This window comes from Nansenia antarctica (assembly GCF_963989245.1).
Source record: "Nansenia antarctica genome assembly, chromosome: 2".
Lineage (NCBI taxonomy): Eukaryota > Metazoa > Chordata > Actinopteri > Argentiniformes > Microstomatidae > Nansenia > Nansenia antarctica.
Window position 1 is genome coordinate 44,926,665 of NC_137675.1, and position 17,500 is coordinate 44,944,164.

At 43.8% G+C, this 17,500-nt stretch overlaps 1 protein-coding gene across 1 annotated transcript in view; it reads right to left on the reverse strand.

The window, feature by feature from the left end:
* Window positions 1-17,500, reverse strand: part of LOC308150176 (voltage-dependent P/Q-type calcium channel subunit alpha-1A-like) — a gene marked incomplete at both ends in the record, with an annotated part of 259,861 nt that overhangs the window by 91,034 nt on the left and 151,327 nt on the right. Inside the window, 4 exon segments of the mRNA XM_080523035.1 lie at window positions 1-1,295; window positions 4,361-4,462; window positions 13,783-13,848; window positions 16,660-16,776. The exon segment at window positions 1-1,295 is cut by the window's left edge and continues 736 nt beyond it. Of these exon segments, the coding sequence (XP_080379161.1) occupies window positions 1-1,295; window positions 4,361-4,462; window positions 13,783-13,848; window positions 16,660-16,776 (1,580 nt within the window).

Consider the following 17,500-nt stretch of genomic DNA (forward strand, 5'->3'; position numbering starts at 1 on the left):
GTGATGATACCGATCTCCACCTTGTGCCAACTGGATGTTATTGCTCCTGAAGAGACCCTCATCCTGAAATTGCTGTAGTAATCAGCGATGAGGTCTCTACACCTGCTGGGGACATGATGCTTCGTCAAGGTGAACTGAACCAGCTTGTGTGGAATGGAGCCGAATGCATTTGCCAGGTCAAGCCACAACACTGACAGGTTGCCTTTGTTCTCTCGGCCCTCCCGAATGAGCTGTGTCACCACGCCGGTATGCTCCAGACAACCTGGCATTCCTGACACACCGCCCTTCTGGACGGATGTATCGATGTAGGTGTTCTTTGCCAGGTAGGTACACAGCCGTCTGGAAACAGTGCTGAAGAAAACCTTTGCCTCAACACACAGCAGGGAGATGATGCGGAACTGGTCTAGCTGAGTGGAGTTTTCCTCCTTCGGGATCCAAACCCCTTCAGCCACTCTCCATTGTTCAGGTATCCTCCCCCTTCTCCAGAAGACTCGCAGGAGTTTCCACAGACGCAGCAGGAGTTTGGGACAGTTCTTGTACACTTTGTATGAAGTGCCACTCGGTCCTGGAGCAGAGCTTGCCCTTGCTTTGCGGACAACCTCCCTGACTTCCTTCAGCTGCAGCTCCGACATGTCGAATTGCTCTTCCGGTTCAGGGGGGTCTATGAGGATGTTGCACTCTCCCAACTCCTGCTCTCTTGCGGGATCGCTGTACGTCTGCTTCAGATGATGGTCTATCTCTTCCTGCGAGGAGGCCAGTTTGCCACTGCGCTTCTGCCCGAGCAAATCCTTCATGAACTTGAAGGGGTTGGCTATGAATGCAGCACGTTTACGTGCCCTCTCACGCCGCCGCCTCCGATGCCACTCAGCCCGGCGGAGAATCCTGATGTTTTTCCGTAGGATGCACATTAGCTGGGCCAGGCCAGTGCGTTCCTCCTCTCCTGCCACCTTGTACTGGGATTTCAGCGCTTTCATCTCCTGCCTGATGTTATGGATCTTTGCAGCTCTTTGGTTCTTTACGTAAGATGTTCCGGAGCTTTTCTTCTCCTCCACGCCGAACCATTCAGCTGCAATGCTGACAATGATTGTTGTCATCGCCTGTAGCTTCCTGTCAGCCTCGCCCTTCACCGTTACCTCCAGAATTTGGTCGACATCGTCATCGAACTGCTTCCACAGTGAAGTCATGCTAGCTGCTGGCCATTTGATCCGCCTCCGGTCGGACTTGATGCTCGAGGGGTTAGACTGCAACACTTGGAGGTTCTGGGCACTATGGGGTGACTCTGGGCCTGGCACCTCCTGCGTCTCACCAGGTTGAACACCTGTGCGTTGTGTTGCTTCTACTCCTAACGGGCATTTCATCCTCGCTCGGTGGATCTTTAAGCCATGGATGTTCTTGCAGATTTTACCGCATGTACACTGCTTGCTCATAGTCGTTTGTCCATTATCTAAGTCTGTTGCCGTTGTGTCCGTCCGACTGGGGTGCTCATCCTCCCCCCCTCTCGGGCACCCCTGGGGGTATTTTTCCATTAAGTTCATCGTAGCTTTTTTGGGGGGCTATAATACTCTACTCTATAATACTCTATAATACACTATACTACTCTATAATACTCTATAATACTCTATAATACTCTATAATACTCTATACTACTCTATAATACTCTATAATACTCTATAATACTCTATAATACTCTATACTACTCTATAATACTCTATACTACTCTATAATACTCTATAATACTCTATACTACTCTATAATACTTTATACTACTCTATAATACTCTATACCGTATTTTCCGGACTATAAATTAATTTAATTTAATAATTTAATTTAATTTAAATTAATTAAATTATAAATCACACTTTTTTTCATAGTTTGGCTGGTCCTGTGACTTATAGTCAGGTGCGACTTACAGTATGTATAAACATATAATTTCATACTGACTGACATGAACCAAGGAGTAAACATTACCGTCTACAGCCACAAGAGGGCGCTCTGGGCCGCTCTGGGCTTGTGACAACTATATGCTGCTCCTGTACCACTGAAGAAATCGAACTGAAACATTAACGGGAGCTTGGTGAACTTGTTTACCAGTAACTTGCTTGTTGGACTCGCTGGCTTGTTATGTTAATTTAGCCTATTCAGCCTCCCAGGTATGTTCTTTATGCTATTGTATAGCTGAATAACTGTTAATGTGTTACGTTAACATACCGGACACCTATTCAGCCTGTTGTTCTGTGTTCTATTGTGTAGTTAAATAACTTGCCTTTCCAGATTAAATGTCTGTTCTTGGTCTTGGATTTTGTGAAATCAATTTCTAAATAAATGCGACTTATAGTCCAGTGCGATTTATATATGTTTCCTCTTCATGCCGCATTTGACTTATAGTCCAGAAAATACGGTAATACTCTATAATACTCTATACTACTCTTTAATACTCTATACTACTCTATAATACTCTATAATACTCCATACTACTCCATAATACTCTATAATACTCTATACTACTCTTTAATACTCTATAATACTCTATAATACTCTATAATACTCCATACTACTCCATAATACTCTATAATACTCTATACTACTCTATAATACTCTATAATACTCCATAATACTCTATAATACTCTATACTACTCTATAATACTCTATACTACTCTATAATACTCTATAATACTCTATAATACTCTATAATACTCTATACTACTCTATACTACTCTATAATACTCTATAATACTCTAATAAAAAAACAATGACTATGGGGTCAAAGTAGACATTCACAGATTACATTCAGAGGGTTTTTAAACATCCCCCTCCTCCCCTTGTTCCAGGGCTCAAAAAGTACTGGAAAAAATAATATAAGGTCCAAATAAAGTACTCATGTTTAGTACAGTATGTGGTCGCAATAAATGCCTGATGTCTGCGACCCCATTGACCCCCACGAGACGTTTATTATATTCTCTGGGGATGCTCTGTCAAACCTGTTCTGCGGCCATCTTCAGTTATTTGTTATTGTTTTGAGGTATTTTTGTCGAAGAAAATCACCTTATCGTCAGGAAATTAAATGCATACTCATTTGGATTTAAATCTGAAGATTGACTTGGTCAATCAATAATGTTCTGCTTTTTGACCCTGAAGAACACCACTGCTATGGCAGGATGTCTGGCTCATTGTCTCATTGTACAATGAAGCATAGTCCAATTCATTTGGAGGCAAATGTGCTTGTACTGGAACAGACACAATGTTTCTGTACACTGGACAATTCTGTCAACAGTGACATCATCAATGAAGACAAGTTAGCCGGTTCTAGTGGAAGCTCTCCACGCCCAAACCACAGCACCATGAAGTGGCTGTAGTTCGGCTGGTGACGTATTCTGCAAATGTGTCATGTTCTAATGCTTTGGTCCTCATGTCATATGTGTCATGTTCTAATGCTTTGGTCCTCATGTCGGGATCCGATGTAACGATCGAACTTTTCTTTCGAAAAATGTGAATACATTTCCACGTTATTAAAAATCAATGACACATCACTAGCCAACTAACACAGCTTGTTTTGTGAGCCTGCTAACAATGTAAAGTAGTGTTATAGTTAACTAGGTAACAATGGGGATTACTCACCCAATCCATTGCCTTGCAGTATTTAGGCTTGACTAGCGCGTTTGTGTTTGTTTGTGATTCTCAACAACGTTTAAACGTAGTTCTGTGTTTCAAAAGAAAAGTCTGAACATTCTGATTCGTTGCCGACATGCGGACCAAATGGTCTCTGACACATCCTCACTCCTGGAGCCGGTTGTTCAAAAACGTTTCATCTGGATCAGAATGATCCTGATTCTTTATTTGCCATCCAGCTCGATCTGATCCTAGATAGCAACAAAACAATCAGGATCGGTTCTAAATGGACTGAGTTATATAGCGCCTTATTCCAAAGCGCTTTACAACGGCCTCTCATTCACCCATTCACACACACATTCACACACCAATGGCGGCAAGCTACCACGCAAGGCGCCGGCCCGCTCATTGAGAGGAATTTCGGGGCCTAGCGATCATTAGACGCCGCCTCTACCTGCTGCGCCACAGCTGGATCCTAGCTGGATCATCTGTGGGACACTTCTCTTTTTCTTTTCATGGTGAGCATTCTTCTCGCCGCTGTAGAAGTCGTCCATGACCTACCAGCCCGTTTGAGATTGATTCTGTTTGATTGTTTGATTTCAAATCCAAACCGTTGGGAGTATAGAGCTAAAAGAAGACAGAATACTTTCCGATACTTATAGAGGGCTCTATTAATACACACATGAACAGCAAACATGGTATAGGCATGCACACACATCTCGCACACGCACACACACACACACATGCACAAACACACCTGAAGAGCAGCATGAGAGCCTGGATGAAGGTCCTGAAGTTGTTGTGTGGGGTGATGGCGCTCTCTCCATCCTCCAGGACGGCCAGGTTCCCAAACAGCTGCAGAGAACAACACCACTGTCAACACCACTACACTGTCAACACCACTACACTGTCAACACCACTACTGTCAACACCACTACACTGTCAACACCACTACACTGTCAACACCACTACACTGTCAACACCACTACACTGTCAACATCACTACACTGTCAACATCACTACACTGTCAACACCACTACACTGTCAACACCACTACACTGTCAACACCACTACACTGTCAACACCACTACACTGTCAACACCACTACACTGTCAACACCACTACACTGTCAACACCACTACACTGTCAACATCACTACACTGTCAACATCACTACACTGTCAACATCACTACACTGTCAACACCACTACACTGTCAACACCACTACACTGTCAACATCACTACACTGTCAACATCACTACACTGTCAACATCACTACACTGTCAACACCACTACACTGTCAACACCACTACACTGTCAACACCACTACACTGTCAACACCACTACACTGTCAACATCACTACACTGTCAACACCACTACACTGTCAACACCACTACACTGTCAACACCACTACACTGTCAACATCACTACACTGTCAACACCACTACACTGTCAACATCACTACACTGTCAACACCACTACACTGTCAACATCACTACACTGTCAACACCACTACACTGTCAACACCACTACACTGTCAACATCACTACACTGTCAACACCACTACACTGTCAACATCACTACACTGTCAACATCACTACACTGTCAACATCACTACACTGTCAACACCACTACACTGTCAACACCACTACACTGTCAACATCACTACACTGTCAACACCACTACACTGTCAACACCACTACACTGTCAACACCACTACACTGTCAACATCACTACACTGTCAACACCACTACACTGTCAACATCACTACACTGTCAAGACCACTACACTGTCAACACCACTACACTGTCAACATCACTACACTGTCAACACCACTACACTGTCAACATCACTACACTGTCAACATCACTACACTGTCAACACCACTACACTGTCAACATCACTACACTGTCAACACCACTACACTGTCAACATCACTACACTGTCAACATCACTACACTGTCAACATCACTACACTGTCAACACCACTACACTGTCAACACCACTACACTGTCAACACCACTACACTGTCAACACCACTACACTGTCAACACCACTACACTGTCAACACCACTACACTGTCAACACCACTACACTGTCACCTGTAGAGGATCGAGTAAAACAACAAAAACTCAACCATTATGTTTGATATAGTTCATAACCGGGCCCCTGAATATATGAACTGTAATATAGATATGGAGAGAAGTATACATGATTATAATACAAGAGGAAGTATTATGTCATGTAGGAGCATTTTTCTATACTGGGATTTCTTTATGGAACCATCTGCCTCTGCATATTCAGCAAAGCCAAAGCAAAGCCATCTTTAAAACAAAAGTGAAGTCATATTTATGGGGAGAAGAGAGGGTGTTTCCGTTTTGTTTTGTTTCACTTTATGTTTCCATATTGTGTGTTTTAATATGTGTTTCTTTATACTGTGTTCTTATACTGTTTTTTATTCTGTTTTATGATGTGATGTTTTGTTTTATTCATTTTATGTTTCTATCGAGGACCACTTTGGAAATAAGTGTTTTAAATAATGCTTTCAAGTGCTATCCTCTGGACATTACTTAGTGTCATGATGCATAAATGATTCTATTGTAAATTCCAAATAAAAATCAAATTAAATCAAAAAAAGTCAACACCACTACACTGTCAACACCACTACACTGTCAACACCACTACACTGTCAACATCACTACACTGTCAACATCACTACACTGTCAACACCACTACACTGTCAACTGAGGTGAACACACTGAGGTGAACACACTGGTTCTCTAGTCTGAGGTGAACAGGTCTGGTTCTCTAGTCTGAGGTGAACACACTGGTTCTCTAGTCTGAGGTGAACAGGCTGGTTCTCTAGTGGTAGAGGTGGTCTAGTGGATAGTGAGTTGGACTTGTGATCGGAAGGTTGTGAGTTCAAATCCCGCCTGAAACCACACCACTACTAGTGTGCCCTTGAGTAAGGCACTTAGCCCTCAGTTACTCCAGGGGGAATGCCCAACGGGTCCTAATTGTAAATCGCTTTGGATTAAAAGCGTCTGCTAAATGGCAAAATTATTAAAATTATAGTCTGAGGTGAACACACTGGTTCTCTAGTCTGAGGTGAACACACTGGTTCTCTAGTCTGAGGTGAACACACTGGTTCTCTAGTCTGAGTCTGAGGTAAACACACTGGTTCTCTAATCTGAGGTGAACACACTGGTTCTCTAGTCTGAGTCTGAGGTGAACACACTGGTTCTCTAGTCTGAGGTGAACACTCTAGTCTGAGGTGAACAGGCTGGTTCTCTCGTCTGAGGTGAACACACTGGTTCTCTAGTCTGAGGTGAACACACTGGTTCTCTAGTCTGAGGTGAACATACTGGTTCTCTAGTCTGAGGTGAACAGGTCTGGTTCTCTAGTCTGAGGTGAACGGGTCTGGTTCTCTAGTCTGAGGTGAACAGGTCTGGTTCTCTAGTCTGAGGTGAACACACTGGTTCTCTAGTCTGAGGTGAACACACTGGTTCTCTAGTCTGAGGTGAACAGGTCTGGTTCTCTAGTCTGAGGTGAACGGGTCTGGTTCTCTAGTCTGAGGTGAACAGGTCTGGTTCTCTAGTCTGAGGTGAACACACTGGTTCTCTAGTCTGAGGTGAACACACTGGTTCTCTAGTCTGAGGTGAACAGGTCTGGTTCTCTAGTCTGAGGTGAACAGGTCTGGTTCTCTAGTCTGAGGTGAACGGGTCTGGTTCTCTAGTCTGAGGTGAACGGGTCTGGTTCTCTAGTCTGAGGTGAACACACTGGTTCTCTAGTCTGAGGTGAACGTATCTGGTTCTCTAGTCTGAGGTGAACGTGTCTGGTTCTCTAGTCTGAGGTAAACGTGTCTGGTTCTCTAGTCTGAGGTGAACACACTGGTTCTCTAGTCTGAGGTGAACAGGTCTGGTTCTCTAGTCTGAGGTAAACGTGTCTGGTTCTCTAGTCTGAGGTGAACACACTGGTTCTCTAGTCTGAGGTGAACACACTGGTTCTCTAGTCTGAGGTGAACACACTGGTTCTCTAGTCTGAGGTGAACAGGCGTGGTTCTCTAGTCTGAGGTGAACGGGTCTGGTTCTCTAGTCTGAGGTGAGCAGGCATGGTTCTCTAGTTTGTTAGGCTATAGGTCCAGTTGACAGATGACAGTACAAATCCAGTTGGTTAAAATACTGTGATCTGACGCTGCCGGATCGTTAAGGCAGAGGTTGTACATTGTTTCCTTTTTTAACATTTATTTTATTGTAATTTATCTTTACGTTTTCTTTTTACTGTTTTCCCCTGCTTGTATATTAATTCTATGCTTGTATATGTTTTTATATATGTTTTTATATTCACTTTATGTTCTTATTCCTGTTGTAAAGCACTTTGAGCTGCATTTCTCTATGAAAGGTGCTATATAAATAAAGCTTTACTTACTTACTTACTTACTTACTTACTGTCAACATCAGACAACAACACTATACTGTCAACATCACAATACTGCCCTACAAAGGCAAAAGGCAGTAACTTCCCAGAGTGCAGAACTGAGAAAAATGACTTGTTGTCCAGCCAAAATAGTTCCAGGCAGATCACTGGATATGTGGCAGTTTTAGGGGGTGTTCACACTTGACTTTTCACCGCCTTTTCACCGCCTTTTTACATACAACCCATGGGAAAAAAGCGCAGCCTTCACCGCCTTTTTCCCAGAATGCATTTCGCACCGGCTAGCAGCAGGCAATTTAAATCGTCCATTTTAAACCCCCATTGGCTAAAAGCTGTAATTTTGGCAATACAAGTGTTAACATGTCATTTTATGAAGTTTTAATATGTTTTCAGGTGAGAAAGTAACCATATATATTCCCAAAATGTGTCCAGTTTATCAAAATAACCTGTTTATATATCTGATCTGACGGTTTTTTCGTCTTCTGTTCGCTAGCTGCGTTCGTAAATTCGCCCTGGAAATCTGATCAGCACTCATGGAATGCCTCTTGTCCAATCAAATTACCTGGTCCCTTTATGACGTTGAACCCAGTGTGCGCTCCGGCGCTCTCAGAGCGAATTTACGAGCGCACCCTGCGTTGCTTATATACCTTCAATGCGGAGAAACATCGTAACATAATTATAACAAGTTGTAAAATGATTTGGGGGGCCAATATCTTTAGCTAGCTAAAGTAACTAGTTTACTTTATTGTTGTCTTAGCAGTTGGTAAAAGAACAGGATTAAAACAAAAAATATCAGGAATAACATATTGTGCTCTGCAGCAAGCACAATTACAACCCAACTGAAGCCACAATACTGGGACCATTCGTGACTGACAGTCAGTCAAATACTAGGTGAATATGTAATAAACTTGGATTTCATGCATTTCAAGTGGCATCTTTGTAATCATTACGATGTAGTCATGTCTAAGAGGCAGACAAGGCTTCCCTTTAACTCCCAGAGGCTACGACTATGCTATGTATGTCCTATGCCTATGCTGTTCCTCAGTCCAGCGTGCTTCATCATCCCCCTTCTAAAACCCCTTTCCATCCCTTATGTCATTTTATCAATGAATATTGTATTACTGTTAATTTCAACATTTAAGCCTCTTTCACACATAGTTCCCTGTAACTTAAATGGAATCCCAAGCTGTGCCGTCCAGCCATTTTCGCCGTTCACTCATGAGTCAAATGCCGGTAGATTCGCGTCTTGCTCCCTTTAACACATGTCGGCGTTTCCCTGGTTGCGTGATCTAAACTACTAGAACTGAAAGCGGCAGGTAACAGGCACGTAACATCCATATGCTGTATATATAAATAAATATATTTGACTACCAGCAAGACACCGGAGCACTCGTATCTATAACAAACGCGGAGATTGTATGAGCCCCGCGTCAGTCAGCCTTTCCGTAGAAATACATCGCTCCGTTATATATCTAACGTTACATGTTTTAAGGCTGATCTGTGCATGATAGTGCTGCATTATGTTGATCTATTTATATCGATCTATTCTTGCCAATTCCTTATTACCAGTGGAAAGGGGGAAGGCTAAAACACTTTGAATGGAATAGATAGGACTTTCCATTCAATGGAGGAAGCATGATACTCGCTCAGAGTTCTTCTCGCTTTCCCCCCCGTTGATGTATTAAACAATCTAAGCAATCTAATCAGAACAGTTATTATTATGTAATATTATTGATGGATTTTTTAATGAGAGCAGTGAGCGGATGACTGGATGTGAGCATGCATTTAACTAATGCCGATAGATTCGCGTCTTGCTCCGAAACCGGAGCTGTCGGCGCAGACAGGATTTTACAGCGTTCCTTCAAACTATCGTAATTCATGAACTATATGCCCAATCTAAAAAATTCAAACAGTTTCTGAAAGCAGAGAAGTTGCACTTTTTTTTACGAATATGTAATAGGATTTCATGCATTTCAAGTGGCATCTTTGTAATCATTACGATGTAGTCATGTCTAAGAGGCAGACCAGGCTTCCCTTTTACTCCCCGAGGCTACGACTATTACCAAGTCTATCGCTGGGTATATTTGCAAGGTGTGTTGTGTTGAACTGGGTATATTTGCAACAGTGTTGCGGAAAATGAAGATTTCTGCCGAATGCTGCAAACACTGGAACCACGTTATGAAACACCAGTAGCAATCACGAGTTGTTCTACATTCTACAACATTCTACAACATGTGCTACATTGTGCTACATCTTGATGGGTCTGACGTCTTGGAGCACCGGTTGTTGGGAAGTAGGTTACTAGGGAAGGTACACGCGTACCTACTCTCCTCGTCCTGATTGGTCAGCTGTCAGAAAGGCGCTTGACGACACACAGCGCCTTTCTGAAAAGTTAAATAAATTCAACTGAAAAAGGCGGCGGCAGCTGCGCTTCTCTCACGCTTTTTAAAAGGCGGCCGTTTTTTCCTTTTCCCATAGGGTTGTATGTAAAAAGACGGTGAAGGCTGCGCTTTTTTCTAAAAAAAGAAGTCAAGTGTGAACACCCCCATATGTCTTTATATTAGGTTATACTTTGTACATATTAATCCTGACCTCTGATTTGATCTTTGACCCTTATTTGGAAGTTACTTTATTCTGCCTTTGCATGGCTTGCCAAAATAGAGTCATGCCAAGCAGTGGTGTACCGCAAAATCCCGAGGCCCCCCCGCAAGGTGGCGGCGGGGGCCCTTTCGCAACGGAGGTAAAAAAAAAACGTGCGTTTTTTAGAGTCCGACAGTGTTTCCTCTATATGCATTTATTCGTGGCGGGCAAAAGGTACAGACAAGTGAGAGCAATGAGAGGGGGTGCTAGCAACCAATGTTAGGGGGCCCCCTAGTGGCTGGGGCCCCCCCGCGGTGCGTCGCTTGCGGGCCTGTCCGCTACGCCACTGATGCCAAGGCAAAAGGCAGTAACTTCAATTTCATCTTGTCACTTAAGTTTTGATCCCAATAAAAAACCAGTATAATGAGAAATATGATAGAAATCCTTATTTTGATATGGATATAGAGTGACATTATTATATTATGGTGTTCTTATGTTGTTCCAAGTATCTTATAAGATAAAATTATTTCAATTATTTTTGGATAATAATTAATATGGACAATAATCTAATTTGCCATATGGGGCCTGCATACAATTACATGTTTAAATAACTCCAAGCATTATGTTTGTAACTTCAAAATACTGTCATTACTCCCAGATGAAGTTCTGGCAATAGCCAATTGGCTGCAAAACAATTTAGCTTCAGTAGCTGAATGCAGTAACACGAATGGATGGAGTATTTTTCATCCACGTTGACTGATTGGTGACATATGACATCGATCTGGCATATCAGCTATGCAAAACAAAACATTTGATATGTTTTGCATACCAATCAGGAATTGTATCTGGATTTATCTGGAAGGGCGTCTGCTTATCCAAATAATTGGAATGGATTTACCGCGATTCGGTTATAGAAAAAGGTAGGCGTTTGTCTATTAATTACGGCTGTGCTTTGTGCTTATCGTTTGGTCTGTGGATGTGTCTGTCTGCCAGGGGGCAAGGCAGCGCTGTGTGTCAGTGTGGGACGCTACGTTAGCTTGTCTGTCAGAGAGACGTGCTGGGCTGTCAGTGTCACAGTGTCAGGATTTGCCATCATGATTTCAGATCATTGGGTGACCAACTATATGGCTATTAATTGCCTTTGTTAATTGTTTTACAATTCTGATCGCGTCTGGGAGCAGTTCTGCTGTCAAGATCGTTGTTCGTAATCACTTGCTTGTAAGCTAACTAGCTAGCTACAGCTAAGAATAACCTCACTTTTTAAGTGTTCCAAACCAAAGGCAGAGTACAGTAACTTCGCAGTGCGCTACAGTAACTCCGCAGTTCAGCGCAGCGAGACAAAGCCAGAATACCGCAACTCAAGTTGCTGTGGTTTGCCTGGGTTTCTCTAGGCTTTTTTGAAGTTACTGTAAATACGACCCCTATTTTCTCGAAAATACACAGTAGAGACAGGATATTTGGCCACATGATAAAGAATGTCTTTAATGTCACAAATATGATTTTCTACTCATTTTGACCAAAATTTAAGTTACTGCCTTTTGCCTTTGTACGGCAGTATACTGTCAACATCACTACACTGTCAGCACCACTACACCGTCAACACCACTACACTGTCAACACCACTACACTGTCAACACCACTACTGTCAACACCACCACACTGTCAACACCACTACACTGTCAACACCACTACACTGTCAACATCACTACACTGTCAACACCACTACACTGTCAACACCACTACACTGTCAACATCCAACACAACACCACTACACTGTCAACACCACTACACTGTCAACACCACTACACTGTCAACATCCAACACAACACCACTACACTGTCAACACCACTACACTGTCAACACCACTACACTGTCAACACCACTACACTGTCAACATCACTACACTGTCAACACCACTACACTGTCAACACCACTACACTGTCAACACCAGTACACTGTCAACATCACTACTGTCAACACCACTACACTGTCAACACCACTACACTGTCAACACCACTACATTGTCAACATCACTACTGTCAACACCAGTACACTGTCAACACCACTACATTGTCAACATCACTACTGTCAACACCAGTACACTGTCAACATCACTACACTGTCAACACCACTACACTGTCAACACCACTACACTGTCAACACCACTACACTGTCAACACCACTACACTGTCAACACCACTACTGTCAACACCACTACACTGTCAACATCACTACACTGTCAACACCACTACACTGTCAACACCACTACACTGTCAACACCACTACACTGTCAACACCACTACACTGTCAACACCACTACACTGTCAACATCACTACACTGTCAACATCACTATACTGTCAACATCCAACACTCCTCCTAGAACCATTACCTTCAAGTGTTTTTTCACACAATAACTCAAATCCGGGGGGCCACGGTAACCGCACGACCGCGCCGCCCAGGTGGGTAGCGCAAAACAAACGACTGTTGACGCCATTTTCTTTTCTTTTTTCCCATATTTTATTATTTGGGACTTACTCCATAATTTTCAGTGGGTTGTACCCCTAAGCATATTGTTTTGTTCTGATGACTGTTGACAATCTGAGAAGCTTTCCGCCGGTGCCACATGTGCGTGGGTCAGGGTACGGGCCAGCCACGCTCCCCCAGGAATAAGTCTGACAGCTCAATTTGAGCTTAACTGTAACGCAACACAGCCAGTTAGCGAGCCAGTGAGTTTTTTTTAATGTATTTCTTTATTTCTATGGGGCAGTCCCACTCTTACTGTACATATGGGATAGAGATAGTGTAGGTAGACAGCCACGCTCCCCCAGGAATAAGTCTGACAGCTCAATTTGAGCTTAACTGTAACGCAACACAGCCAGTTAGCGAGCCAGTGAGTTTTTTTTAATGTATTTCTTTATTTCTATGGGGCAGTCCCACTCTTACTGTACATATGGGATAGAGATAGTGTAGGTAGACAGGAACGCAAGGAGGAGAGGGCCTGTCAGCAGGGCATGGGACAGATTTGAACCCGTGGGTACCCCGTGGGTACTAGACCACTGGACCACACCAGAACACGACCAGGGGGTTCCCAGGTGGTGACAGTTGGGGCAGATAGCTGCTCGAACTGCTGGTCTGGGGTAGAAGAGGTCTGTCCACTCACCTGCATCCCGATGATGGCATAGATGAAGAACAGCATGGCGATGAGCAGGCACACATACGGCAGCGCCTAGACACACACACACAGACACACACACACACAGACACACACACACACACACACACACACACACACACACATCAGAGCCCTCTCTATGACATCAGAGCCCTCTCTATGACATCAGAGAGGAATGCTGTAACCTGTATGTAACTTTGATTGAATAAATAGTCTATAACTCAGAAGCTTTACTTGTGATCTATTTCAACCAAGTACCAATTAAAATATCCTACACTCACACACGCGTACACACACACACACACGCAGGAAGTACTCAGAGAAAGTGTGTGTGTGTGCATGCATGTCTGTGCGTGTATGTGTGTGCTTGCATGCGTGTGTGCGTATGTGTGTGTGTGTATGTGTGCATCTCTGTGTGTGCATGTCTGTGTGTGTGTGCGTATGTGCGTGTATGTGTGCGTGTGCATGTATGTGTATGTGTGTGTGTATGTGTGTGTGTGTGCATGTCTGTGCGTATGTGTGTGTGTGTGTGCGTATGTGTGTGTATGTGTGTGTGTGCGTGCGTGTATGTGTGCGTGCATCTCTGTGTGTGCGTATGTGTGTGTGCGTGCGTGTATGTGTGCGTGTATGTGCGTGTGTGTGTGTGTGTGCATGTCTGTGCGTATGTGAGTGTATGTGTGCGTGTATGTGCGTGTGTGTGTGTGTGTGTGCATGTCTGTGCGTATGGGGGTGTATGTGTGCGTGTATGTGCGTGTGTGTGTCAGGGTTTCCGTTAACCGGTAATTCCCGGACTTTGTCCGGTAAAAGTTGTTGAAGTCCGACAAATTGAAAACTCGTCGGACATAAATGTCCGGTGAAAATAATTCCCTCTAAGCACAATTTGAATACAATTCGCTAAAGTTCACATTCTGATTCCTTCTATTTTAAAAAAGACGAATATATAGGCTATGTATTTATTTTATTATGATATGATTTGACACCGGCATGATGATGACTCCTAATGTGTAGGCTGGAGATGCAAAACAGCGGTTGTTTCCGGTGTGCGCTATAACTCGTGCACAATCGAGTCGAGGCAGAGAGGAGGATAGCGATGTTTCTCTCTGTGATAGTGTGATTATGCAAGCCTTTTCTGAAAGGGATGAGAACCCGATTGTTTCAGCTTCTCCCAGGGAGAAAGTGGTAGAGTTACCATCCTCCCCGAGTCCTACCATACCATCCGCTGACAGCCTATCTCTGCCTGTAACCGGCGAGCGATTGCGTGTCGCTCAAGTAGCTGATCAGTCATTAAACAAATGTTTTTTACATGCAGCTAGTGAGGAATCTGAAATAGGGGGCAACGTAGTTTATTTCCTTAACGATGGGATATTAATGCGTAAATGGTCTCCTCCTAATGCAAATGGTTGTGAGTGGAATACTGTAAAACAAGTGGTTGTGCCTGTGGGTTATAGACAACAGGTGTTATCTGTAGCACATGAGAGCCAGTGGTCAGGACATTTAGGTATAACTAAAACTTATCAGCTGATATTGAAACATTTCTTTTGGCCCGGACTGAAGGCGGATGTTGCCAAGCACTGCCGCTGTTGCCATACTTGTCAGATGGCGGGTAAGCCTAATCAATCCATTCCACCCGCACCATTGCATCCCATTCTTGCTATAGGGGAGCCATTTGAACGTGTAATAATTGATTGTGTTGGACCTTTGCCTAGGACTAAAAGTGGAAGTCAGTATTTGCTTACTATTATGTGCGCTGCTACTCGTTTTCCCGAAGCTGTTCCGTTGCGTAACATATCAGCCAGCTCAGTGGTGAAAGCTTTAACAACGTTTTTTTCCACATTCGGTCTTCCTCTTGTTATACAATCTGACCAGGGCACTAACTTTCAGTCTAAGCTTTTCAAACAAGCCCTAAGAACGTTAGGGGTACGATGTCACGCCAGAAGCCTACATGCTTGCACTGTTCAATAAAATGTTATACATCTAGACATTGTGGTATTTCTTTATATACGTATCCCAGCCTGCCTATTGTTTCTCAATAAACAGTTATGTTCTCCTCATTGACATACTCCCGAGTCCGATTAAGTATGATTTGACAGGCAGCTAAACGAAATGCCTTCCCAACCAGCGAGACCTGGTTATAGAAATGACGTTGTTTTATTGATAAAAAAAAGGGTAAAACTGGAAAGAGAAAATAGAAAACTCACATTAATCCCAAACAATTTAACAAACTTCAGTTAACGTAATGTGGAGTCTGTTCATTGATCGATGCTGTCTGTTCAGTTCCCAGTGAGGCGCCCGTTCAGCGCTGGACATAATGGCATAGCGCGCATGCGAATCATGTTATATTATTATATATTATATAGCTCGCATCTAATCGTATCGGATGAGAAATAGACATTAAATGGCATATATAGGCCGCTACACAACAGTAATCACCGCGACAAACAGCTATATTAGATTTTTTTTTTTTTTTTTTTTTTTTTTTTTTAGATTTTAATATGATGACCGGAATATATCACGTTTGTCCGGTAAATCGAAATCTTCCCGGACACGATGTCCGGCGGCAATTTTTTCTAACGGAAACCCTGGTGTGTGTGTGTGTGTGTGTGCATGTCTGTGCGTATGTGCGTGGATGTGTGTGTGTGTGTGTGCGTATGTGCGTGCGTGTATGTGTGTGTGTGCATGTCTGTGCGTATGTGCGTGTGTGTGTGTGTGTGTGTGCGTATGTGCGCGTGTGTGTGTGCATGTCTGTGCGTATGTGCGTGTGTGTGTGTGTGCATGTCTGTGCGTATGTGTGTGTGTGTGTGTGTGTGTGTGTGTGTGTGCGTGTGTGCATGCATGTGTGTGTGTGTGTGTGTGTGTGTGAGGTACCTTGAAGGACTGGACGAAGGTCCAGAGCAGGATACGGATGGTCTCTCCCTGCCTCAGCAGCTTGATGAGACGAGCCGCCCTGAACAGCCTCAGGAAACTCAGGTTGATGAAGTTATTCTACACACACACCACCACATAGACCAGAGAGAGAGAGGGAGGGGGAGGGAGGGGGGGAGAGAGAGAGAGAGAGAGAGGGGGAGAGAGGGGAGACAGAGAGAGAGAGCAAGAGAGGGGGATAGAGTGAGAGAGAGTGAGAGGGAGAGAGAGTGAGAGAGAGTGAGAGGGAGAGAGGGAGAGAGGAGACAGAGACAGTGAGAGAGAGAGAGAAAGAGAGAGAGCAAGAGAGAGGGATAGAGTGAGAGAGAGTGAGAGGGAGAGAGGGAGAAAGAGTGAGAGAGAGTGAGAGGGAGAGAGGGAGAGAGAGAGAGAGGGAGAGAGGGGAGACAGAGAGAGGGGAGACAGAGACAGTGTGAGAGAGAGAGAGAGAGCGAGAGAGAGGGATAGAGAGAGAGAGGGGGATAGAGAGTGAGAGAGAGGGAGAGAGAGTGAGAGTAAGAGAGAGAGGGGGATAGAGAGTGAGAGAGAGTGAGAGAGAGTGAGAGGGAGAGAGAGTGAGAGTGAGAGAGAGAGGGGGATAGTTGCAGATAGAGATATAAATGAAGAGAAAGGAAGGTGGAGAGAGTGATAGAAAACAGAGGGAGAAGGTAGAGAGAGGAATATGGAACCAGGAGGTGCAGGGATAGAGAGGAGGACAATATTAGCAGTTGCCAGGGCAACAATCAGTGAACACTTTCCTTCCCTAAAAATAAACCAAACCCAAAAAAGTTCAAAACCAAAACTG